We start from the raw sequence: 26,270 nt of genomic DNA, 5'->3' as shown, positions 1-26,270 counted from the left end.
TGCGGCCCCCCCTTCCCCAAGGCACCCCCCATGTTGAGGGCACGCGGCCTGGTACGGCTCAGGAGGGGGGGCGCTCGCTTGCCCCCCTTTCCTGGCCGGCTGGGTAGCGTGCTCGGACAAGGGTCTGTTGTGGACTTGGGGGGGACCCCCACGCCGATTTTTTTCGGCATTGGGGTTCCCCTTTAAGTACATTCCAGGCGGCGGGCCCACGACGTCTCCCTCGCGGGCCCCGCCTACCTGAAGACGCGCTTGAAATGAGCAGACTTTCCTCCGCGTGTGTGGGCGAGTCCGTTCATTTCAAAAGTTGGGCGGATTGTATGCCGGACTTAGTCCGCTGTAATTAGTCCGCTCAAAAAGTGCCGTCTGTGGGCAAGTCCGTTCATTCAAAAGTTTGAACGGACTGTCTGTCGGATTGTCTGACGAACCTAGTTGGGCAGACAATCCGCCCGTGTGTACGCGGCCTTAGACTTCCAAGTGCACTTGCAGTGCAAAGTGGATTTACCTTTCGTAAATAACCCCCAATATCACTGTTACTTTCACAAGATAATAACCATAGGCATGTGCACAGGGTGTACCGGGTGTACATGGGCACACCCTAATCTGGGGCTCAACAACCCGTTAATCATGGGCAGGTAGACCGTAAATCTTCCTTACCGACCCCTGAAAAAAATATATTGTAAAAAATAATTTAAAAAATAATAATGAAAAAATTACTGAACCATCCACTGCTCTATTGACACCAATGTCTGCTCTAGTGACACATCCACTGCTCTAGTGAGACGTCCACTGCTCTACTGACACGCCCACTGCTCTACTGACATGTCCACTGCTCTACTGACACGCCAACTGCTCTACTGACACAGAGCTCTGCCCCACTGACACCATCCACTGTGCTACTGACACGTCCATTGCTCTACTAACTGACACCATCCAATGTCCTACTGACACCAGCCTCTGCCCTAGGGAGACATCCACTGCTCTACTCACTGACACCATCCAATTTCCTACTGACACCAACCTCTACCCTACTGACACATCCACTGCTCTACTGACACCATCCAAAGCCCTACTGACACTGTATACACACACACACACACACATTTGTGTTTGAGCTTTGGGGTGCACATACTAATGCAATGGGCGGAGCACACCAATGGTAATAACTGTGCTTGTAAAAAGCACTTGCTGCTTACAGAGTGTATTTCTTAGGATTTGAGGTTATTGAAGAATATATTTAAAGTGGCTGTAAGCCCTTACATATACCTGGTGAAGTGACTGCCCTTGGGCGATAAACAAAGATGAAACAAGTCCTCCTACATACGTTGTACTTATTTTTATGTAGTCTTTTGTTCTCTACATCCGTTCAAAGCCCAGGATTTATAAAGCTTGTCTGAGCTTCCAGAAAATAGGTGGCAGAGAGCTGAAGTTATACACTGAAAAGCTAAGTAAGGAGAGCTCTGAGAGCTGAGTGGAGGGAACGGACATACCCCTTTTCACACAGCACACAGCAATAGAGCTGAGACTGTCAATCACAGACTGTGTGCTGGAGATCCCTCCCCTGTCACCTTATTTCTCTTGGTTTCAGGAAAATGTATCAAAAGTGACTGAGGCAGCAGATGGAAATTACATTTAGTTTTAATTGAGACAAGTACACACTATATAGAGGGATATGCTTTGTTCACATTTCATGTCTGAGGTTTACAACCACTTTAAATGACATTTTTCGTGCCCAGAGTTCAGCTTTAAATGGTCTGTTCCATACCTTTTCTAATGTACATCTTCCAGCTGCTGTGAATTTGAATTGTATAGAGGATACATGCAGAAATTGTATTTTCATTCCATGACATGCACCCAAAATGTTCTCTGGCATTAGATGTGTCTAGCCATCCTGTGAATGCTGTAATGCAAGAGTTTACTTAAACATTGACAAATGACAACGAGAATTTTGGCAAATAAACACTAAAGTTTTTCCCTTTCATAAAGAGTCCACCAAGGGTGACACAGAAGGGCAGGACAATAGATGTGATTAGTCACAGGGGTTTTATTGCAGTACATGGAACACTGTGCCATTATGTACCATAATCCCAGGCACCTGCCACCATACACCATTAATCCCACATGGCACAGACTGATAGATACAACAGATATCAGTCTTCCCTGCACCCTATAATTATGACAAATATAATTTAAGGATAAAGATTACAAAACACTAATAGAGGGGAGGGTGGAGGAAAAAAGGATGTGATAGGGTCTTGATTCCTCTCTATATAAACCTGTACCTGGTACCCTCAAGTACTTGCAGTCCACCTCCGAAAAAGATGTATATCTGTCTCCTGACGCTGGTCCTGATCCATGCCGCTGCTGCATTCGTGAGTGTTTTTGCTTGTTTAGGACATTAGTATTAATCTATTATATCTAAGGAGGGACAGTAGGCTGATTTATTAAAGAAGTTGAGGACTGTCACTCTAAAAAGAATAAAGATTCACATCTATTGTCCAGTCATGGAAAAAGCAGATTCATCTGCACATGATTGAAAAAATCGAAGTGAATTTTCACTATTTTTATAGAAATCAGTGTCAACTCCTTTTGCAAATCAGCTTCAATGTCTGTCTGTCTAACATAGTAATACATTGATAAATTATGTCTTGCACCTCAATCTTAGAATTAATGCTTCTTTACCAATGAATGTCAATTTTCTTCAGTGAATTTTTACTTATCTAGATTATTTGGTTGTTTATCCCAGCCTTTTTTTAACCAGGGTGCCCAGGCACTCTCTGGTGCCTTGAGGTTCCTTTGGGGGTGCCTTGGCAAAATGTCTAAAAAATTCCCAAAAAATGTATACAAGCCAGCAGGTGGATCAAACCTGCCGTTTAGTTACACAAAGCCACAGGTTTTTTTGTACACCATTTCAACCTTCTAGCCACCGGCATCCTAACAACCAGTGATATCATCAGTGTTGATAAGAAAAGTGTTTTTTGATTGAAAATGTATACTTTATTTTGCATACAATTTATACAAAAATAATACAAATAAATTACATTCATCCTGCGGTATGATGCCTAATGTGTTGCGCAGAGTAATAATACCCTGAAACATGGAAACATCATGCATGACGCCACATTACCCCGAAAGCATTAACTAAAATCTAGTCAAATAACTTTTCAGACAAATTGCATTTCAACAGGCAACGAGTGTGAAGGGGGGTAGGGGGGATAGGGGAGGGGGAGAAAGAGTTTACAGGCCTGAGTTTTATTGAACTGCCAAAGGATACACGGGGGGGGGGGGGGGAATCTTCAGACCTCCTCTTCCTCCTTAAATCCATCAAGTTATAGTCTATGAGCAGACTGTGAACCAGTCTGTGACAGTCCTCGATGGACATCCTCTCCCGCTGGTGGATGAATCGCTTTCTGACGCACCATAAAACACCCTTTAAGCAACACAGCACCCTCTAGGTGCTGTCAATGGCCTCCTGTCAATGAGTTCCACAGAAGAGTCCGTTCAACACACCAAAATGTGCGATTGCACTCTGTGGCACAAAATCTTTAAGTTCAGGTTCCAAGCCCCTCAACAGGCCCTGTACAAAGGGGCACTCTCAGAAAACGTGCAAAGCAGTTACCTCCTGGATAAATGTCCTGAGCGGCAACCCCCCCCCCCCCCCCCTTGGATTGCCATCCATGCCAGATCTTTGTGCCTGTTGGTGAGTCTCTTTGAAGAAACATTCCTCCAGACCACTTTGCAAGTGGCTGAAGGAAGGCCTGGAAGTCTTAACAATGTCCAATGCTCTAATCAACTTGTGGATAGTTTTTGGCTTCCACAAGTTGGGCTTAACTCCTTGCAGTCCCAGCTCCTTAATAAACTTGGAAGTGTCCAAGTAATACCAAGGAGTGTCCCAGTTGAAGGGGAACGAACTGTCCCATTTGACCCATCCAAGGGACCTCCAAAGAGTCAAGAGGAAAAAATGGGACACGGAGTTACCGCCAGAGTCCAAAGTTGCAGTTACAAGCAAAGAACACCCTCAGTAGAGTGGCGATATCAGGCACACCCTTACCGCCCTTGAGATGTTGACAAGAAAGGTGTTGATCACCTGCACAGCATCCTTGTTTGACCCCCCCCTGCCCCCCCTCCGTCAACAGTGGGGTCACATTAGCTGAGTGATGGAGAGAAACTGAGGGAGATGAGAAACACTGGAATACTAGTCGGTACTAGTGTGCAAAAGTGTATTTGCTTTGGAAGAATAAATCACCTCTAATGCTGTGTCGAGGCTGCCACATTGTGTAAAACTGTTAGAATATTTTTTTACATATTACAATTGGGTGCCTTGAGATTGTCCATAATTTTAAATGGTGCCTTTAGATTGACTATAATTTTAAAAGGTGCCTTGATTAAAAAAAGGTTAAGAAACACTGGTTTATCCTTTACTCTCTAAAAGTAGTTGAGCTGAGCAGATAATATTTCTTGTATTTACAGGGATACTCTGCTTAAAAATTGCTGAAGATTATTCTGTTTTTACGAGCCTACAGAATGTTATGAGCTTGATTTACTAAAGGCTCTTCGGTTTTTCACTTTGTAAAATTCAACTTCGCTTGCAAAGGACTTTGCTCCAGAGCTTAGTGAATGTGATGAAGTTTCACTTTACAAAAAATCACATGCAAACAAAAAATAAATGTAAAAAAACATAATTTTTGCTTGCACATGATTGGCTGATGGTAGTTAGCAGTGCTTTACCTCATTCACTATCCTATAGACAATTCCCTTGCAAAGTGCAACTTCTCTTGCAAAAGGAATAGTATATTTGCCTTTAGTAAATCAACCCCTATAACTCAAAAACCCAGAGACAATTAATAGTTAATTCATTGTTGTAACATAAACAAGAGAGGTTTTTTTTTTTGTTATGGTACAGTTGGTTAGTTATTTCTAGAAACAAAGCTTCAAACTCCGGGATGGTTCCCGAAAGTGAGGAATTTTAGGCAACTTTGGGCCAGCTGTGGATTTGTTAAAGTAAGAGTAGTTAACTCTACAAATGGTGAGGTTGTAGGTGTTTTAATTAATACAGAATATTAATTATTTATTGTAAGGGTAGTAAACCTGTAAATGACTCATACAGTATATGAGGTGAACAGGTATAACGGCTGCTGAAGGCGTGCATACAATCTGCTGAAGACACGATTTGCACAGTGGTGGATGATATATGAATTGAGAAGTCACAATAATTGAGAAGTCACAATAATTCAATGCAGAAACGTTTCAGCATATGAACTTTTAATTGTACACATTATTATATAGATTTATTTATTTGAATATAATTTGATATGCACTTATATTTTTAATTTCATTTTATATGTTATATGGTGAAGTGAATTCACTGGAAGTGTACAGCAGCTGTGGAGTACTAATTAGTCAATTTTATCGTTTATTTATAGCACATAACACTTTAGGTAGATGGCGCTAATTGTCTTTTAAACATGATATAGAATCACCATTTTATTCACAAATCCAAAAAACAAGATGATTATTTGCCATGTAGGGCTAGTAATTCACAAAAATCCTCTGCTGGTAACCATGCATTAAACAATTTTTTATAGCACAGATAAAATCTAAAATATGGAGTCCTTTGTCTGCACTTAGACAAATATTTTTGGCAAAAACTATATAACATGAAAGTGTCTAAAGCTTGTTAGCTCTCATTAGTGCAAGATCTGGAATGCCTGGCTTCAACCAGGTAGCCATAGTCCCTATTTATTTCATACAACGTTGGTTAACCTGCAGATTCTGAATGTAACTGTAGTTACGCTGGATTTGTCTACTGTAATCAGACTGTGAACTATTTATTGTAAGGTCAGGCCATACTCTTTGTATTTCTCTGTAAGGTTAGCTAAGATGTGGATTCTTATCGTAAAGGTAGTCAGACAGTGGATTTATTACTGGGTAGTCAGACTCAGAATTTTTTATTGCAAAAGAGGTCAGACCTTGATTTTGTTATGCTAGTATTGATCAAATTGAACATGTTTGAGCTTAAAAGCAGTCAAATTAAGTGCAAGGATTTTTAATGTAAATGAAGGACTTTGATTTTGTTATTGTCAAGTAGGTTGTTGATTTTTTACAAGAAGTCTAAATTAGCCAGAAACAGAGGATACAATGAATTTGGAATTTTGATAAGGTTTTCCCCCATTTCAAAAGTACATTACTTTGTCTTCATCTAAATCTAAACTAGATATTCAAAATAAGTTGAATATAATGGATCAATGCTTTGAAAACTCTGATGCAATGTATAACATTGAACTATGATGATTAGAGAAAGGTGCTTAAACGTTTGTTACAGTGGCGAATAGCATGTCAGTCTGCCATTCTTCCAAGCTGAATTCTTTGTTTGGGGCATTTAAATCCCTTTAGACTTTACAACCCTCCAAGGGCCACCTCAACAAAATATTCAGGATTCAGCACCAAAGGCAAATACAGAGTGGAAAAAGCCTAAATGTGATGTTTAAAAATTGTTCAGAGATCAGACTTGAGTTTGCTGGTGGCAATAAAGCCCACCAACATATTCAAGGTCATTGTCAGTGAATGACCGATAATAAAAAATGTGCTTGTTGGGATCTAGGTGGCTTTGGGGTATAAGGGCAGTTGAGTCACTGACCTTGAGATTGCTTTATCCTTAAAACAATGTGATTTCCATGAGATACAGCAACATATGTAAAATATATGATTTTTCGAGAAGGTTCCATTTTGGTTCCCAACTCTATACTACTAGTAAATGCATATACAATTATGATATTCACAATGCTAATGATTACCACATGGTATGCTATCAGATTTTTTTAAATACTATTAATGTTCAAGATAAACTTTATAATATTATCAGTGCATGCATGACCATCGTTGTTACTGTATTTAAAAAGTCTGGATAAAATTTATGAAGCAAGGACATATTTGCTTAACTCAATAGAGTTTCTTTACAATGCAATGATTTGGACTGTCTGGAGTGTGCTGACATACTCAGTATTGCTGTGTATTGCAGCATGTTCATCTAATGTAGTATTAAATAAAAAAGATGAAGCTTTGCATCATTATAGAATCTGATCCATGCCAACAGTCAAATTTCACCTATATACCATCAAACAGGGCTGCCAAAAGCCCATATTGTGTGATTGGCCCATTAGTACTATTTTATATTAAATCTGCCCATTTGATATCCAAGTTAAAATAGCTTTGAAAGTCAGGTACTACAAGAGCAGTTTCACTGACTGCCATTCCAGTCTGCAATGGTGGGCAAAAGAACAAAGTTTCAGGGAGCAGGATCAATATAAGATATCACTTTATTCCACACATACATTAAAAACTCTGGTGTAACAGCCTGGCAGTGGAAGGGTGTTCACAGCAGCTAGTCCAGGAACCTCGAGAGTCCCTGAGCTGATACCATGCATCTGGACCCAACATTCAGCAGACAACCAGCAGAGATAGTGGGTGAGCATTATCTTCCAGATAAATCAAAACACCTGCTGTGTTGTCAAACCTAGCTCAGCACTCAACAAAGTTCATGCTCTCTGCTGATTAGAGAGGTCTAGATCGGTCTCTGCGTGGGGGGGGGGGGGGGGGTGTTCTTGACTTCTGCAGAAATACCACTGCTCCAGTGTGGCTGGAAAGTAAAATTATAAGAATTTCACACCTTGTTTTAAAGCGCCTTGAATGTATTTGACTGATTGAAGCTGAAAGTTCAATTGAGCTTTATTTTTAAGCTACTTAAAAGAAATCCTATACATACTTATCACTTCTATCTCCCACTTGCTGTTCTTCTCTTCTAAATGTGATTTTCTCATTCAACATTTAAAACTTCCTCTGTGCACAGGCAGGATGATGTAATGGATGTTTTAAGATAGTAGAACAGTTTTCGACTAAGCTAACTGGGGCTTCAGGGTAATATGAAATATATAGGGTTGGGTTTCTCAACCAGGGGGGAATTTGTCCCAATGACCACAAGGGTAAGGAGCATTATTCTCACTGACCATCACACTAGTGTATCAAGAGTTGTAGATATAGTAATTTGTAGCAGGGATTCCTTGAAATTGGAACGTTTGGAAAGTTATTTCAAGGGTTACTCTGTGTTGAAAAGGTTGAGAAAAGTTGATATAGGAAATCATATATACCTCAAAGGCAGGTTTGCATTGCACATAACACTTTGGAATTCTGTGACCCCAAGACTTTCCTATAAAAATATCTTGTACCTGAGAGGTTCACTAGCACTACTAGTGGATCAATTTCAAGACTGCAATAAAAAAAAGTTATCTGTGAGGAGACGGTTCCTAGCAGGATCTGTTGATATAGATACAAGTCGAATGATAACATTATTATATTGAATGAGTGCTATTACAAAGGGAGAATCATGTGAAGACTGCCAGGAGCTCAAGATACAAGTTCAAGAGAGAATTCCATACCAACTCTGAAGATACCAAAGCATGTTATAATGAACTCCCAACAAGTACGCGAAGGAAATGAGAAAAAGAAATTGTGTGCTGGAAGACAAAGTTATCTGGGTATGTTGCTTTGCCTTCTATAAAAATAAAATGAGAACATGTTGCACTATATAGTAATAGAGTATCTCTGTACACTTCCAGCCTGTTGAGACACTAAAGCAGGGGTCTGAAACTGGTGGCCCTCCAGCTGTTGTGAAATTACAAGTCCCATCATGCCCCTGACTGTGGGAGTCATGCTTGTAACTGTCAGCCTTGCAATGCCTCATGGTACTTGTAGTTTTGCAACAGCTGGAGGGCCGCCAGTTTGAGCCCCCTGCACTAAAGGAACCATTAACATTTTACTCTGTTTGAGAACTATTTAGACACAAGGGAGAGCTTTGCTCCAATGTATCTTTGCTGTTTTAAGTAAAGTGACTGATCTGCATTTAGTATATTTAAGCATATTAAAGCAAAAACAAAACATCTCTCATTTTGGCTAGAGTATGGAACCCTTAAAACCAATGACAGTTTGCCATATCTGTCCCATTGGATAGTTCTATCTTCACCTCCTTGTAGACACAACTGGAAGAGAGAAGAAATCTCTCTAAAGTGAGTGAAATGCCATTTTAGACAGCACATACTGGAAAAAGTGTTCCTATGGGAAACTTCCCTTCTTTACCTGTTCTGGTAACAACTCAAAATTTTTGATTTCCATTCTTTTATTCACCAAGAAAAAAGGAGGGACAGAGACACACACACACAGCAGAAAAGAAAAAAAACAATTGGGGTTCTCATCCCTTTATCAAATCTGAAAAAAATGTTTTGTCGTTAAAAACACTTTAACGTTACATACTTCATGGCATTGATCCAATGCTCTACCATCCCAAACATTAAACAATCTCCAGCTAAGTGTTGGGCTTTGAGAAGTCTAAGCAAAACCTCTACATCTTATAGTGAGGAATGGAGCTGGAAATAATTGTTAAGATTTTGAGGTTGAAGGAACGGAGCACCTAATAATGGGTGATAATATTAACATACTTAACCCATTCTCCTCTTGTTAAAATGGCCAAGAATCATTTAAATGGAGTTTTATTAATAATTTTAGGAAACAGAAAAAAAATGTATTTCTCTACAGAGTATAGGAATGCTCAAAAGTGTGTAGAAATATTTAGCATTGCTGATTTCCACAATTACTTTGGTCAAATGGTCATTCATAACTAGCCCTTTTCACTGAAACAGTTGACCTGACTGTCTACTTTAAAGCATGCTCTTTGAAAACAAGACTTTCTGGCAAATAGTTAAAAATGTAAAATGTAATAATTGTAATTTCATTGATGAATATTATATTTCAAAAGTGAAGTATTGTAATATAAAATATATACCTTTATATTTTTGAAAGTACTTCAAGATTCCATTTTTTATTACATTTTTTTGCATCTGCAGAGAATTGGGCACCAAGACACCAACAACAGGACACAATCTGTGGGCTGGCACATCCCCTTTGAAAAGCTTCCCTTGAAGACAAGACAAAAAGCTTTAATGTGAATTGTAACTGTGTCATTAACGTCTGTCTCAGTCCATTTTTAGTTATATTGTATTGTCAATATAAATAACATTTTAATCAGAAGTAGGAAGAGGCAAGCTCTATTGGATATGCTTATACAATGATATAAATAAAATGCATCAAAGTGTATCTATAGTAAAAACTTTTTAAAATTTATTTTATATAGTAGGACAGAGTTAGAACCCCCATCGGATTTTGTTTCTTGTCCTCACTGAAGAGATTCATCCTTTCCATTTGTTTGGGTGACCATTGTATTTTGGACTGAAAGTGAAGGAAAACCTGACATTTGAAGTAGTTACTATAATAGAAATTCTGGGAATTTTTCCAATGAGAACACTTGTCCATTTGTTCTGGTGACTATCAGTTAAAAAGGGGTTTTCTTCACTGTTGTGTCTGAGTAATTATTGTGTAATATAAGATATGAAGCTGAGTGATGCTACATTATGGGCACAATATTGAGCTGACAATCATAGAGAATAAAAAATTTTTCCTATGATCATTATCTCCCTCTTGTGGCTATAATAGGGTATTTTCCTGAGTTACTCTGTTCTGTATGAATGAATACAGTTCAACTTCGAGAGGACATAGTCTAATAAAATTTAGGTTCATAGAATAAATAGCCATGCGATTTATTTTTTTAATAAATACATATTTTAGTGTTGAATTTCACATTAAGGGTCCCTATCATTATTATGCTAATGATGCCCAAATATGGCACAGTTTGACTTCCTTTGTTTATTTTTACTTCACTTTTTTTTTTTTTAGAAAGTAGCGGATGGGAGGAAGGAATGCCCAAAGGGACCTTCTAAGTATTGGGCTCACGGTGTCCAGTTCCACATCCTAAGAAAGAATCTGCACAAAAAACCCTGAAAACTAAATTGCGGAATTTGGCAGTACCACTTTAATTATGATAAAATATCAAATATTTACTTTATTATACAAAATATAAAAACACGTAAACAATGAAAGGACTCGTATCGATACAGACATTAACATGTACACAAAATTTGTATGAAACTGTATGGTAGTTTCTTCATCATCCCTACTATGATCAGGTGATGGGTTGCTTGCTGTGACTTTGACGCATTTTACAGGTCACTGCCCGCTTCATCAGGAAGAGAACTACAGCCAAGACCTATAATATACTGTATGTATAAAGAGGCATTCAAAAAATAAACACAAAAATACTACGACCAGTTGTTGCCAACTCCCTCTGCAGATAGGGTAGTTCGTCAGGCTTGTGTGCACTGTGTCACCAAGGGCCAAGGTTCAAGCCACCATTACAGGTTTTCGTAATGGTGAATATCTTGGCAATATTTAGGAGTCCACAAGTGGTGGAATGTGTGTCCAGAAGCCAGTGTATGGTGACAGACAGCAAACTAGGGAGAAAGAGTATACAGCCATGTCCCTTATCAAGCCAGCATGGAGTTTGCACCTGAACAACTGGTCGTAGTATTATTGTGTTAATTTTTTGTATGTCTTGCCTCTTTATACATATATTAGAGAGCTTGGCTGTAGTTCTGTTCCTGATGAAGCAGGCAGCGGGCCGTGAAATGTGTCAAAGTCACAGCAAACAACTGATAACCTGATCATATTAGGGATGATGAGGAAACTACCATACAGTATCATACATATTTTGTGCTCATGTTAATGTCTGTATCAATATGAGTCCTTTCATTGTTTACACGTTTTTATATTTTGCGTAATGAATATTTAATATTTTAACATAATCAAAGTGGGACTGTCAAAGACCTCAATTTAGTTTTTAGAGTTTTTTTGTGCGGATACTTTACATTTACCTGCAGAAATGTGCAGTACCGATCTCTGCAACAAACACTGTCTTTTATAAATGAGTAACAGTATTGTCCCCTGCTTAAGCTTTTTCACTTTGTATTGTGTTCTTAAACATTTAATTTGCTTGTGATGTCTATTGACAGTCGATTATTGATGAAAGGATGGCGTCACCATGCCATAAAAGACCAAGAGGAGCCTGGTTCTGGACAAGACATTGAGATGTCCGGTGATGAAGATGTTCCAGTGATGAAGGAATGTGTGTGGCTGGTGAGAAGACCATCCTACAGTAGAAGGGATCTGGTTCTTTCTTCTGCTGTGTCGTGTCCATGTTCTGTTCAACTGAGTGTACAAAAGTCAACAATTTCTCTTTGAAGATTGAATGCAGTGAAAATTTTCTAGGCAGTATGAATAACGCCTGTTGTACAAACACACTTAAAAAGAAGTTGAAAAACATTTAAGAAAGCTCAAGCATAAACCTAGAAGTAAGGGCCGGTTCACACAGCGATGCGCGGCGAGGCGTCTCCGACTTACCTCGCCGCGACTTGCGGGGAGCTCAGCGGCGACTTGCAGAGGACTTCTGTATAGAAGTCAATGCAAGTCGCCCCCGAAGTCGCCCCGAAGTAGTACAGGAACCTTTTTTCTGAGTCGGAGCGACTCGAGTCGCTCCTCTCAGAACGGTTCCATAGTACTGAATGGGGGCGACTTGCGGGAGCGAGGCGAGGCGAGCCGTGTCGCCTCGCCTCGCCTCGCAGTGTGAACCGGCCCTAAGGGAGAGGTGGCACTATGTTTAACTGTTGCAGTTTTGCCAGCCATCTGACCTCATGTTAATAGCACATGCTATCAATGGACAGTGTACTACACTCTTATAACAGAGGCTGAGTTACTAAAACTGCAAAATATGGTGCAGCTGTGAATGATAGCCAATTAGCTTCTAACTTCAGCTTGTTCAATTAACCCCCCTGGCGGTATTTCCGAGTCTGGCTCGGGGTGAAAATTCAGTACCATTAGCGGTAACCCCAGAGCCAGACTTGGACCCCTGGATCCAGCGATGTCTCCCCGCACTGCGAGCGGCTCGTCCTCTGCTCGATGTATCACATCGCCGGGCTCCGTTCCCTGCGAGCGCTGCCACGCACGGGGATGGAAAACAGCGCCAAATTCAAAAAGTAAAATACACACATTACATACAGAATAATGTAATCTTACAGATTACATTACTGTATGTAATTATTTCACATCCCCTTTGTCCCTAGTGCTTTCTCCAGTGTCCTGCATGCAGTTTTATATTATAAAAACTGTTCTTTCTGCCTGGAAACTGGAGATTGTCCATAGCAACCAAAACTGTCCCTTTACATCAAAAGAGGTTTTAGACCAGCTAGAAAACAGCGATAATAAATTGGAATCACTCCCAGAATTGAGTGATATAGATTTGTGGGGAGATCCGCCATCAAATACTGAAAAGTAATGACAGCGACAATTCTGCAACTGAGCAAATTTCTGTGTTTTTGATTTGATTACATTATTGAAACATTTTTATTATTATTATATTATTATTTGGTATAATTATTTATAGTTAATTATATTATAATTAATGATTTAATTTTTCAAACTTTATCATACCCGGGATGTCTGCTAGACTCTGGTTTAGACCTGCCCAGGAATGGTTAAGTGCACAGTGCTCCGGACCACTTGGAAATGGTGGTCCAAGGCATGGTTGACTTGTGGTCCAGTGTGGTTCTCCTTAATGTGAGTGAAAACCGTGCCTGAGCACAGAACTCTCTACAGATGAATTAGCACAGAAGCAGGGATCTCTGTGGTTTGGTTGGTAGAAGTGATGCAGTAAGTATGCCCGGGAACACTTGCTCATAGCAGTGTGAGGACAGACCAGGTAGGGGCAATCAAACTCAAGCATTGTTCAGTTCAACTGTGCCCAGTGTTAATTGCCCCCCCCCCCCCCAATGTTCATGTGTACAGTGGTGTGAAAAAGTGTTTGCCCCCTTCCTCATTTCCTGTTCCTTTGCATGTTTGTCACACTTAAGTGTTTCGGAACATCAAACCAATTTAAACAATAGTCAAGGACAACACAAGTAAACACAAAATGCAATTTGTAAATGAAGGTGTTTATTATTAAAGGTGAAAAAAAATCCAAACCATCATGGCCCTGTGTGAAAAAGTGATTGCCCCCCTTGTTAAAACATACTATAACTGTGGTTGTCCACACCTGAGTTCAATTTCTCTAGCCACACCCAGGCCTGATTATTGCCACACCTGTTCACAATCAAGGCATCACTTAAATAGGAGCTGCTTGACACAGTAAGGTCCACCAGAAGATCCTTAAAAGCTACACATCATGCCGAGACCCAAAAAAATTCAGGAACAATTGAGAAAGAAAGTAATTGAGATCTATCAGTCTGGAAAGGGTTATAAAGCCATTTCCAAAGCTTTGGGAATCCAGCGAACCACAGTGAGAGCCATTATCCACAAATGGCGAAGACATGGAACAGTGGTGAACCTTCCCAGGAGTGGCCGGCCGCCCAAAATTACCCCAAGAGCGCAGCGACGACTCATCCAAGAGGTCACAAAAGACCCCACAACAACGTCCAAGGAACTGCAGCCCTCACTTGCCTCAGTTAAGGTCAGCGTTCATGCCTCCACCATCAGGAAAAGACTGGGCAAAAATGGCCTGCATGGCAGAGTTCCAAGGAGAAAACCACTGCTGAGCAAAAAGAACATCAAAGCTCGTCTCAATTTCTCCACAACACATCTTGATGATCCCCAAGACTTTTGGGACAACATTCTGTGGAGCGATGAGACAAAAGTGGAACTCTTTGGAAGGTGTGTGTCCAAGTATATCTGGCGTAGAAGGAACACTGCATTTCATAAAAAGAACATTATACCAACAGTAAAATATGGTGGTGGTAGTGTGATGGTCTGGGGCTGTTTTGCTGCTTCAGGACCTGGAAGACTTGCCGTGATAAAAGGAACTATGAATTCTGCTGTCTACCAAGAGATCCTGAAGGAGAATGTCCGACCATCTGTTCGTGTACTCAAGCTGAAACCAACTTGGGTTCTGCAGCAGGACAATGATCCTAAACACACCAGCAAGTCCACCACCGAATGGCTGAAGAAAAACAAAATGAAGACTTTGGAGTGGCCTAGCCAAAGTCCTGACCTGAATCCTATTGAGATGTTGTGGTATGACCTTAAAAAGGCCGTTCATGCTCGAAAACCCTCTAATGTAACTGAATTAGGACAATTCTGCAAAGATGAGTGGGCCAAAATTCCTCCAGGACGCTGTAAAAGCCTCATTGCACGTTATCGCAAACGCTTGGTTGCAGTTGTTGCTGCTAAGGGTGGCCCAACCAGTTATTAGGTTTAGGGGGCAATCACTTTTTCACACAGGGCCATGATGGTTTGGATTTTTTTTCACCTTTAATAATAAACACCTTCATTTACAAATTGCATTTTGTGTTTACTTGTGTTGTCCTTGACTATTGTTTAAATTGGTTTGATGTTCCGAAACACTTAAGTGTGACAAACATGCAAAGGAACAGGAAATGAGGGAGGGGGCAAACACTTTTTCACACCACTGTATACTTACTAACTGGAGCACAATTTCTGTATAGAATGGATAAAAAAAATGTATGATGATCAACTAACAACGTAAGAATTTATGTTTTTATAATTACCAAAGTTACACTTGTTTGCATTTTACTGTGTCTCTGTGTTGTGACTCACACATGTGTAAGCACAATTAAAATGACGACCAATAAAGTGTACAGTATGATTATTTCCTACCATTTCCTTCCTAGTGCATGCTCATTTTTTTTTTTTTGTGTGTGATTTCAAAAATTCTTGGCTTATCCTAGACTGAAGATGTTTGTGGTTTATCCAAGACACTTCTTTAGTTTCAACGAGTATCAGGAAGATACAATTTAAATCCAAACCTTTAAGGCACCTTAAAGTGATTGTAAAGGTAATAAAACATACAAACATGTCTATGCTTACCTGCTCTGTGCAATGGACACAGACAGCTCATCACTGGCTTTGATTGATATCACTCCTGGTGCCCCAGCAAAGCCAGCGAGACCCGGAAGTGAGGGGATGGAAGAGCTGCAGATGTGCACAGGGCTGGATCCAATGAGGGCTCAAGTAAGTAAAAGAGGGGGGTGCTGGGAGATGCTGACACCTAAACATTTTTAACCTTAATGCAAGGAATGCATTAGGGTAAAAAATGATTTAGGCTTTACAACCACTTTAAATAATACCTAAAGGCAAAGCTTTTTATGTGTTGGTTAGAGTTGAGAATGATTAGGCCCACTGTCGGTTTTTTTTTATTGCTGCCTGTGCCCCCATTAGGGGGATTCATCCTCTCTGTTTGTCATGTTATCACCCAAAAAGAGTTGATCCAGAACGGAAATAGAGGGTACATCTTCAAATGGGGACAATAGTTCCAGTGAACCTGGAGGGATTTCCACTCACTTCCTGTTTTGTCCATGGCAAAGGAAGAGAAGAAAATCTCCCCAATGAGACACATTGGAGGAGATTTACTAAAACTGGTGCAGTTGTGCATGGTAGCCAATCAGCTCCTAACTTCAGCTTGTTCAATTAAGCTTTGGCAATAAAACCAGAAAGCTGGACCAGATGTTGCACACTTTAGTTTTAGTAAATTACCCCCAATTAGACTACATTAATCCAATCACCATGGAAAGTGTAGATGTTAACTGTCCAAGAACAAGATGGAAGGTATGAAAATTGTAGAACCAACCTGTTTTAGGAATACAAGTCTTATTAAATTAACTCCTATTCCTGTCTCCTGTAATGCATGTATATTGAGACAACCCATAACTTAAATTTTCTCATCCTAAATCAAATCCTGAAGATTGCATAGTGAGATGTTAAGAAGTAAGGTGAGCCACTTACTCAATGCCACCACTTAGAGACTGCTCTCTCATCCACAAAAATGTAGGACTTGCCTGACCTTCAAAAGACGCCACATCAACTATCTGCATCATGAATGTTTTGTCCTTTGCATCTAGAAACCAATGTTATTTTCAGGGTTAGGGTCTTTTGTAGAGTAGGCTGCTACCTATGATGATCAGAAAGCAAAATAACACGTCATGCTAGGTTTGTTAATGATGTTATGTTTATGAGTAGAATGTTATTCATACACTAGACAAATTTGAGGCAATCTCAGTTATAGGCAGGTTTCAAAAAGAATCAAACTACTTAAGGCAATGTACCACTAGCCAATAATAGAAGTTTGCCCATCTCCACTTGGTTGTCAATGCAATTTAAAACCCCAAAACTAAAATGTACAAGGATAATGCTACACCTCTTCTACTAAACCTGGCTAAGGGTCTTATATTTCGTTTTTGGAAAAGTAAGATATAGCCTACCATTTTGGATTGGAAGTTGGAAGTGGATAGGATTAGAGAGGCAGAATGGTGTGTTTATAAATGTAAAGGAGAAGAGGAAAAATATCATAAAATATGGGACACATGTCTTTCTTACTTCCCTTGGATTTAATCATAAGGGGATTATACAGGACGTGTATGTATTCTTGTATAGAGGATCCTTTGTTTAAAGTTACCGGGCTCTTGTTAGGGCGGCATGAAGCCCTAAATTCTTTTACTGTCTGATATTCACTTTTTTAATTTAAGGGAACATTTATGAAAATCCTGAGCCCCATACTATGAATATTTATAACTGTCATGATATAAAAATATTGGTAAAATGAATACCTTTTCTTTAATTCACTCTCCTTTTTTTTATTAATTTTGTTTATGCTATATCTTGAAGGTTAAAGCACCAGTGCTGATATCACAGTAGTAGTTATAAAATACATTATATGTGTTGTATTACTTGGAGCTATCCATTGTTAAGATTTGATATTTGAAATAGGTTGCAGTATGGCTGTGTCATTTTATTTTTTTATTATTGGATTTAAAAAATAAAATAAAAAATAATTACAAAAAAAAAAATCCACAATAAAACCCCAAAACTGCAAAAATGGTGAAAATTGCTACAAAAGTACCCAAGTGTATTTCACCTGTAGCCACTGTGAGATGTATGGTCAGACATCAGTTATTGTTATATCCATTTTATTGTTTGCTGTAAATTACGCATAGCAAAAAGCATTTGGCTAAAATGTCTCCTCCACATTCTTTAGTGAATGAAAAGTAATTGCTAAATCTGACCTATAAGAAGTTATTTTTATTTTCTATTTTTATTTTCTATTTTATTATCAAGACTCAAATTAACGCAGTTTTGTAAGCATTTATACATCATCATCATTATACATCATTAAATGTATTTTTAAAAAAAGCATTGTAAGTACCTGAATGTGACTTAGTATCAGCCCTTTTTAGAGCTCAGACTGGGGGGGGGGGGGGGAGAAAGAAGCATCATAAATAGACAGTTGTGCTACAGTACTCATGTACTAATAAGAAGCATGCTGCTAAGAGGATAGAGCAAAATGACAAAGAGATGAGCTCATCAATCTGCTGCTTTGCTTTTCATGTCCAATCACAGGCAGAGGGGAATAGGGAGGGGCAAGACCCGTATGTGTTACTTGAATGCAGCTGGGAAAAATTAGGTCGCCTGTCCTACCAGACAGGACTGTGCTTTGTAGCATAGCCATGTAAATTTGTGAAATACAAATCCTTTGGCAGGTAAATAAAGTCCTATTAATGTATATCATTAGTGCAGTTTTTACACAGCTGCGCCCCCCACCCCCTCTCTCTTCTCATTGGCTCACTGGCTGTAAATGACTCAGCCAATGAGAAATGGGTGTCCCGTAGAGCTGAGGCTATTGTACACATAGCTGGATCAATAGGGGGCTGCAAGTATGATGGGGGCTGGGGGGGCTCCTGCTCAGAGAAGGTTTTTTACCTTCATGCATAGAATACATGAAGTTAAAAAACCTTGAGCCTTTACAACCATTTTAAGCATTAATAAATTACTTTTGATTGAGGCTAAGGAAAACATAGGTCCAATCAACATAAGGCTACAAAAGTATACTTTCTTGTAAGTGTGATAATGCCGGAGTGGGCTGCACTAGGTGTAAGATAAATGCATTGAATTGGTTGTTTGGCCTAGACCACCTTTTTAACATGGAGAACCCCTTGGAATAACTTTCCAGGCTCAGGGAACCCCTGCTAATATACAATATCTGCAGTTCACTGTACATTAGTGTGAAGGTCACTGGGAAAAATGCTCCTTACATTGGTGGTCATTGATAAGAATCCTCCTCCTTTTATTGATGCCTGAAAAGGTGACTTGTGTTGGTGGTTACCCAACTGAGAGGCAGAAGTTGCTCAATGCACAAGGAACTCCTTGTAAACCCTGGAAGAACCCTATCATTCCATGGAACCTGGTTGAGAAAGGTTGGAATAGACTAATGCACTTCATTGTAGAAGAGTCTAGATCACTTGCGATAGCACACTTTATTGGAGAGGGGTGCTCAATGTTGTGATAAAACAAGACTGAATGAAAATTGTATTTTTGCATCATACTGTGATCTTCCCATGCTATATCATAATGTGAGGAAAAAGACAAGTGTGCAGTGCTTCTAAAACCGTCTCTCTTCTTTTTACAGGTGGCCCAAAATGCTACTGGCATCCTAGCTAGGAAAGATCATTGTGTCTGCGAGGTGCTTCTGCCAGACAGTTCTTTCCCTGCCAAGCGGGTGGGGGCTCTGGAGGATGAAACTATCCGGCTGAGCAACAGAGTTGAAGATGAAATGCAGAAGGTTATCTTATTAAGGCTTATATTAAAGCATTGCTTAAAGACTAGTGATGTATAGTAGATATGTGGGCCTTTAAGGAACAGAGATTTGTGTGCAGAGCAAGGTTATCAACAGAAGTCCCTACCTGCAAGTCAGCTATCATTGCTGGACTGATCAGATGTGGGCAGGAGATTCCCTGCCCCAAAGCTGCATGCATACACAGGGGCTGATGGTAGTGACATCTTTACCTAATATGACCTAATATCTGAGATTATCGCATTATCGGATGCCTGGTTCCGATCTAGGGTCGTGGTCCCTTCCACAAACCTCTACGTCCCTACAGGACACAGAGCCACTGGAAAGGAACCACAGTGCTTGGTCAATTAATAGACATTGGGGGTTATTTACGAAAGGCAAATCCACTTTGCACTGCATGTGCACTTGAAAGTGCACTGAAAGTTTACTTGGAATCTAAGGGGTAGATCTGAAATGAGTGGAAGCTCTGCTGATTTTATCATCCAATCATATGCAAGCTAAAATACTGTTTTTTCTTTTCTTTTCATTTCCCCCTCGGATCCTACAGCGACTTTACTTCCAAGTGCACTTGCAGTGCAAAGTGGATTTTCCTTTAGTAATTAACCCCCCATTGAGTCTTAAATCAGTTGTAAACTGCTGGTAGTAAAAATAAAATTCCTGCAAGGCAATGTGATAATGTGCGACTATGCATCACATACTAGCACATTATGAGAAACTTACCTTAGAACAAAGCTCTCCAGCACTGCAATGTCAGTGCTGAGATGGCTGACATGTTCACCCGACTTCCTTCTGGGTTTGCAGCCCCTGGCTTCATGAGTGGCCGGGGGTGTGATGATGTCAAGCCTGCACATGCGCACAGAAGCGCACATTTCCAGCATGGCTCTGAAGGTCCGACACTGTAAGCTGGACCTTCAGAGCGCATGCGCTGATGATGTCATTGGTTGCATGCACTCTCAATATTTCCTAAACTGTTTAGGAGATATTCACAGTACCTACAGGTAAGCCTTAGTATAGGCTTGCCTGTAGGTACAAGTGGTGTAACAGAGTTTGCAACCACTTAAATAGGAAAGAAACAACATAGGAAACAAGTTTGAAGAAAACTAGTATCATTAAATTGTTCTACCATGCTAAGATGCATTAAGGGTTTAGGATAAAGTTAATTTTGAGGGTTTAGGATAAAGTTAAAGTTCAAATTAAAGGGTTTAGGAAAGTTCATTTTGAGGGTTTAGGATAACATTAATTTTGAAGTCCTTGCTGCAAGACACCTATTCTGGTTACACGTGGGGATACTAATGGGTTGGTGACTTATAGCACAAGGAACTTTATTGAGATCGGTATGCACTCTGCAGTTCAGTGGGGTGATCTTATAATGGACACACCATAGAACAGAACAAATGGGGAAGAATGTTTCCACAAATATATCTTGAGTTCTTCCAGGCCAGCTGATAACAGCTGTAGTTTTATGCAAAACTAGCAACTAAACTGTTGGAAAGCTGCTACAGATATGACTAGTACCAGTCAAGGAGCTGGACACATGGTGTAACAGAAAATGACATCATAACCACATAGTTAACCATGTTACATTACACATAATACTGACACCTAGTGCTACAACTAGTAATCAACAGTATATTATATGAGAATGGTTGTTGCACCTATGTTTGTATAAACAGCATGCTTACATAAACCACTGCACCTGTGTCACTTTTTACCTATAACTTGCACCATTTTTCCTACAGTTAGAAGAACAGGACATCATACTGGACACATACTTAGAAAAGATTATGAATCTGACCAGAAGAGTGGAAAATCTGGAGCAGATGCATCCTGATAGCTTAGTGGAAATAAGCTTTGAAGTTCTGAAAAGGGAGATCAGGGAACTGGAAATGTACATCTCAGCAATGAGGGTCAAACCCAATGGAAACAGCGTACAAGTGGAAACCCTTTATAATGAGGTATGTCCTATCAAATATCAAAAAGAGAATTTTAGCAAGGACAGTAACAGGCATATGGAAAACTTAATACCAGCCTATCTATATGTAGCCAGATTCCAAGATTTAATGAATCGTATGTCTTTAGGTCAAGAATATGTCTAAGACTGTCGGACAACTAGAAACTCTTGACAAAAACAATGTTCTACAAGCAAAGAGAGAAATAGTGAATTTGAAGAAACGTCTTGTGGACTGTGAAAAGAATATCAAACCAAAACCTTCAATGATGGTGCCCTTAGGTAAGTTATTTGGGAAATACATGCAGCAAGTAATTAAATAAGTCAGAAATAGCTTTACAATAAAAAGCAGACAGTATAGACAGCCACAAGCACATGCAATGAAATACACTACTACAAAAAAAAACAGATTGCCAGGTGACCTCTAATCTAATCGAAATGCCCATTTTTTTTTTTACCTAAAACTTCAATCACATGACACTACTGGCCCAATTTTTCTCTCTTCTTATATTTACTTCCTGCGGGGTCCTTCTTCAGGTGTCCATGTCACTGACTGGAGTCATCTGTCAGTTGATGGCAGGGGACTGGTGGTCAGGTGTGTAGCACTGGATCAGTGGTCTCAAGCACATGGAAACAGTGGTGGCAAGGGACCTGGACAGGGGACTATAGTATGGGTATGGGGGACTTTAGGGTGAGTATATCTTACTCACCAGTTAAGAAAAGTAAAAAGCCTTATAGGATGGGTTACAGGGGGTAGGAAGGAAGGAATGGAGAGAGTCATATTTAGCCCAGCATGGGGCTTTAATCCTACCTAAGGCAGACTTTTTTTCACAATGTAATTTTCAGCATCATACATAATTTAAGAGGCAATCAATGTAATCTACGATCTGGATATGTTTTAAAGAAGCAACAAATAGCTAAAAAAAAGTTAAGGGATTCCACCTACAAAAAAAATATTAAAAGCCAGCAGCTATAAATACTACAGCTGCTGACTTTTAATAAATGGACACTCACCTGTCCCAGGTTCCAGCGATGCCGGCAGCCGAGGCCGATCGATCGCTCGGCCCTCGGCTGCTGCCGCCACCATTCTAGGTGAGGGAATCAGGAAGTGAAGCGAATCGGCTTCACTTCCCGGTTCCCTACTGCGCATGCGCGAGTTGCGCAGCGCAATAGGAATTGTCCGCGCTGTCTCTGAGACCCGCGTGTGTCCCAGCAGACAGCGCGGCAGGACAGGAAATGGCGTAGACTCCCATGGCAGTCTATGCCCGGAAGTGGGTGTAAATACCTGTCTTTGACAGGTATCTCCACCCCCCTCCCCCCTGAAAGGTGCCAATTGTGACACCGGAGGGGGGGAGGGTTCCGATCAGCGGAGGTTCCACTTTAGGGTGGAACCCCGCTTTAAGCAGCAACAATATTGTGACCATGATAAAAGGGAGAAAGAGGATTTCAATAGAGGTATATTCATCTGTAGGAGATAATATTTACAGGTGTAGTGCCACCCCTGAGGGAGCTGCTTGGTATAATGGGTCCTCTGTTCTCTGCCTCGACTCTTAAAACCACTCGGTCCCCACCAATACACATAGTTACTCATACCTGTGTAGCTTAAGCATTAATATTCTACTGCTCTGTGATAGTATACAGCAAATAGACCCCAAGCAAATTGAGGATTGTTAAGATGAATGTATTATTGAAGGGTTAGCAAATACAATGCATAGAACAAATAAACAGGACAATAGAATACGTTAGATTAACTGATGGGCAGGTTAACCTCACCTACATCCATTAACTAAGACTAAGCCCCATTACACTAGTTTACACTGTAACAGTAAGAATAGCGTCAACTGTGAAAATATGAATGGCACAAAAGAGACCTCACAGTAACTCTCAGCAATAGCTACCCAAAAAGTGTCCTTGAGTGCACTCTGCGCATACAGTCCCAATAATGGGAGGGTGTATGCGTTACTGGCAAAGAGGAAGAGGAAAAGAGGAAATGGGATATATTAGTGTTTAGAGTGCCAACATCCTAAACATACAGAAAGTTTGTACACCTACACCATAGTGCAGGGTTGGAGCAGCCCCAAAGAGGTATCCCTGGTTGTGGCTAAAGTAGATGGTGCCTAACTGTCAGTGTTGGCAGTTTTCGTTTTGGCCCTTCTGTAGGTGGTGCACATGTAGCTGTTCCTTTAAGATTATGGGCTTTTAAGTAAGGGTCATTCTCAGTTGGCATTAACTGTGGGTAGAAAGAAGTTCAACTAGGTGGTGCCGCTTACCACACCCGGTATGCAATGGATCAGACCTAGTATGCTTGGGGATCAGTTGTCCCAAAAGTCCTCATAATCAGGTCTTCACAAGGCTCAGTCTTTTACTGGTGTAGCAACAAGTCTCTACAGCTCCGGTCTGAGTTCAGGGAAAGACTCTCTCTCAGGCCCAGTCTCTTAGCTCAACAGGGCACAGACCCCCAGCAGCAAAACTTCACTGTCCTGTTCCCTGCGCTGGTCTGAAACGATCTCCCCCAATTTGCCTGGGAAAACACCGTATCTTCCCTGCTCTGTGGTGCAATGAATATTGTTCCTTGTAGTTTGTAGCTGTATTTCCCTCTGTAGCGCAGCGCTCCTCCTGGGCTACAATTTCCAGGTTCCATTGTGGCTGCATTATCAGTCCTCTTGCTTCGGGGAGAAAGAAAGCCAGTAGCTATGTTACACTTAAGCATAATAGGGATGTTAGAGGAGAGAGGCCTGCTGGAAACCATGCAGCCTGGCACACATTTCAGAAGCAACACAGTGACGAGCTGTTTGTGCACAGCAGACTCTCCAGCCAGCAAAGAAGCACCCAGCTACACAGGGTAAAAAAGACATAAGCATGGGTGAATCACTGCATCTGTGACTTAGCATAAAAGGTTCCAGTCACGAGAATTTGTAAATGTCTTTTTGTTAAGTAGATAGACTTCTTGATTACATAATATGGTGAGCCATGTGCAGTGTTACATTGCATATCAAATCATACATTTAAGCATTTATGGATTTTTCATAAAGGGATATACCTAGGTATATGAAGTTCTAAAATCTTCAATATCTTTATAATATATGTTAATATATAATATATCAAAAATATAATAATGTTAATGTTTAAATGCTAAATCATTTTTATAAATCTTTCTACAGGTTCTTGTCAGCACCAAGGTTTAGCCCATATCAGTAAACCCAACCTTCTGCAACTCAACTGGAAAGGAAATGCATACAAGTCAGGAGCATGGGGCAAAGATACAGCATGGAACACCACCAAGAAGTCACTGTACTGGGTAGCTCCTCTAAATACTGACGGACGAGTTCTGGAGTCCATACGCATTTACCCATCCATGTCTGACCTGCAGATGTATAAGAATCCCATAGATCTACCCCTTTCTATGCTCATCAAAAATAAATTAAACACTACCTTCTCTGGCCAAGGTGCTGGGATGGTTGTACACAACAACAACTTGTACTACAACTGCTACAACAGCCATGATATGTGCAGAGTCAGTTTGACCAGTGGAGTCTACCAAAAAAAGCCTCTTCCTAATGCACTGTTCAACAACCGCTCCCCTTATGCTGGAACTATGTTCCAAGACATGGACTTTTCTTCAGATGAGAAAGGTCTCTGGGTTATGTTTACCACTGAGAAAAGTGCTGGCAAAATTGTGGTGGGTAAGGTCAACGTTGCCACTCTCACAGTTGATAGTATCTGGATAACCACACAGAGCAAATCTGATGCAAGCAATGCTTTCATGATCTGTGGAGTCCTCTATGTCACTCGTTCACTCGGTCCAAAAATGGAAGAAGTCTTCTACATGTTTGACACGAAAACAGGAAAAGAGGGTCATCTAAGCATCATGATGGAAAAGATGGCTGAGAAAGTGCATAGTCTTAGTTACAATTCAAATGAACGCAAGCTTTACGTGTATAGTGAAGGTTACCTGTTACATTATGACGTTGCTTTGAAGCCTTGAAATTTCCTATCTATCTACATTTTCTCTTATTAGAGCCTTAACATTTTCTACTGTCTGTCCCTATTGCCTACATGGCCCATCAATGTTCAACCACAATAAAACCCTCAGAATAGATTGAAGATATTTAGATGTATACTCTCTGTATATTTTCTTATTATGTGTTCTATATCACTTGAGGGACCATCATACATAAACTTGTCATGTGAAGAACAAAGCTGATATTGAAACTTAATTCATAAGAGTGCAAACGCATGTTTTTTTTGTATGTTCCTGATCAGATAGGTCTGTTGCACAAATAATCCATATTCACCCTTCTCTGATTTCCATGAATTTTGTTATCTATATTACCTTACTTCATCAATTAATCTGTACATTTTGAGGAAGAGTGGTGTTAATCAACCTTGATATGTTCAAATACAAATTACCTAAGATTGAATTTAACAAAATCAAATTATGATTTCAAGTGAAAAATAAAGTAACTAAAATGTGAATGATGTGTTTGGTCGTGACTCATCAGGTGTAAATAGACTTTGGCCTGTGGTCAAGTCTGGCCAACAATACAAATCTGCTCTTGTGGCTGTGTCTACCAAAAAAAATGACTGCATTGAAACAAATGTCTTAAAAGTGTTGTTTCTTTTTTGGAAAAGGCAGGGAAAGGGTTAAAACTTCTGTCATGTTCTATTGCTGTCTATATGCCTGTTGGTTAGATTTCACCTCACCTCACAGTAAGGACTGAAAGTGATAGCAAATCTCTTCAGTGTGGACAAAAA

At 40.1% G+C, this 26,270-nt stretch overlaps 1 protein-coding gene across 1 annotated transcript; it reads left to right on the top strand.

Moving 5' to 3' along the window:
* Positions 1-2,203: 2,203 nt before the first annotated feature.
* On the top strand, positions 2,204-25,991 carry LOC143982445 (olfactomedin). The gene is made up of 5 exons (XM_077481158.1): positions 2,204-2,369; positions 19,403-19,555; positions 21,307-21,522; positions 21,647-21,797; positions 24,677-25,991. Exons 1-5 carry the CDS (start codon positions 2,319-2,321, stop codon positions 25,498-25,500), a joined length of 1,395 nt encoding a protein of 464 aa, XP_077337284.1. The 5' UTR covers positions 2,204-2,318; the 3' UTR covers positions 25,501-25,991.
* Positions 25,992-26,270: the final 279 nt, after the last annotated feature.

Source organism: Lithobates pipiens, unplaced genomic scaffold (assembly GCF_037356315.1).
Source record: "Lithobates pipiens isolate NorthernLeopardFrog02 unplaced genomic scaffold, aLitPip1_a1.2 Scaffold_1, whole genome shotgun sequence".
Classification (NCBI taxonomy): Eukaryota; Metazoa; Chordata; class Amphibia; order Anura; family Ranidae; genus Lithobates; species Lithobates pipiens.
Note: the sequence above shows the minus strand (reverse complement) of the source record. Positions and strands in the feature narration are given on the sequence as shown.

What these genes read in the sequence shown, in the direction of transcription:
- LOC143982445 (XM_077481158.1), top strand. Translation starts at nt 2,319, where the DNA reads ATGTATATCTGTCTCCTGACGCTGGTCCTGATCCATGCCGCTGCTGCA. An exon ending in TCCATGCCGCTGCTGCATTC is followed by an intron (nt 2,370 to 19,402) that starts GTGAGTGTTTTT and finishes TTCTTTTTACAG; the next exon opens with GTGGCCCAAAATGCTACTGG. An exon ending in TTCAATGATGGTGCCCTTAG is followed by an intron (nt 21,798 to 24,676) that starts GTAAGTTATTTG and finishes ATCTTTCTACAG; the next exon opens with GTTCTTGTCAGCACCAAGGT.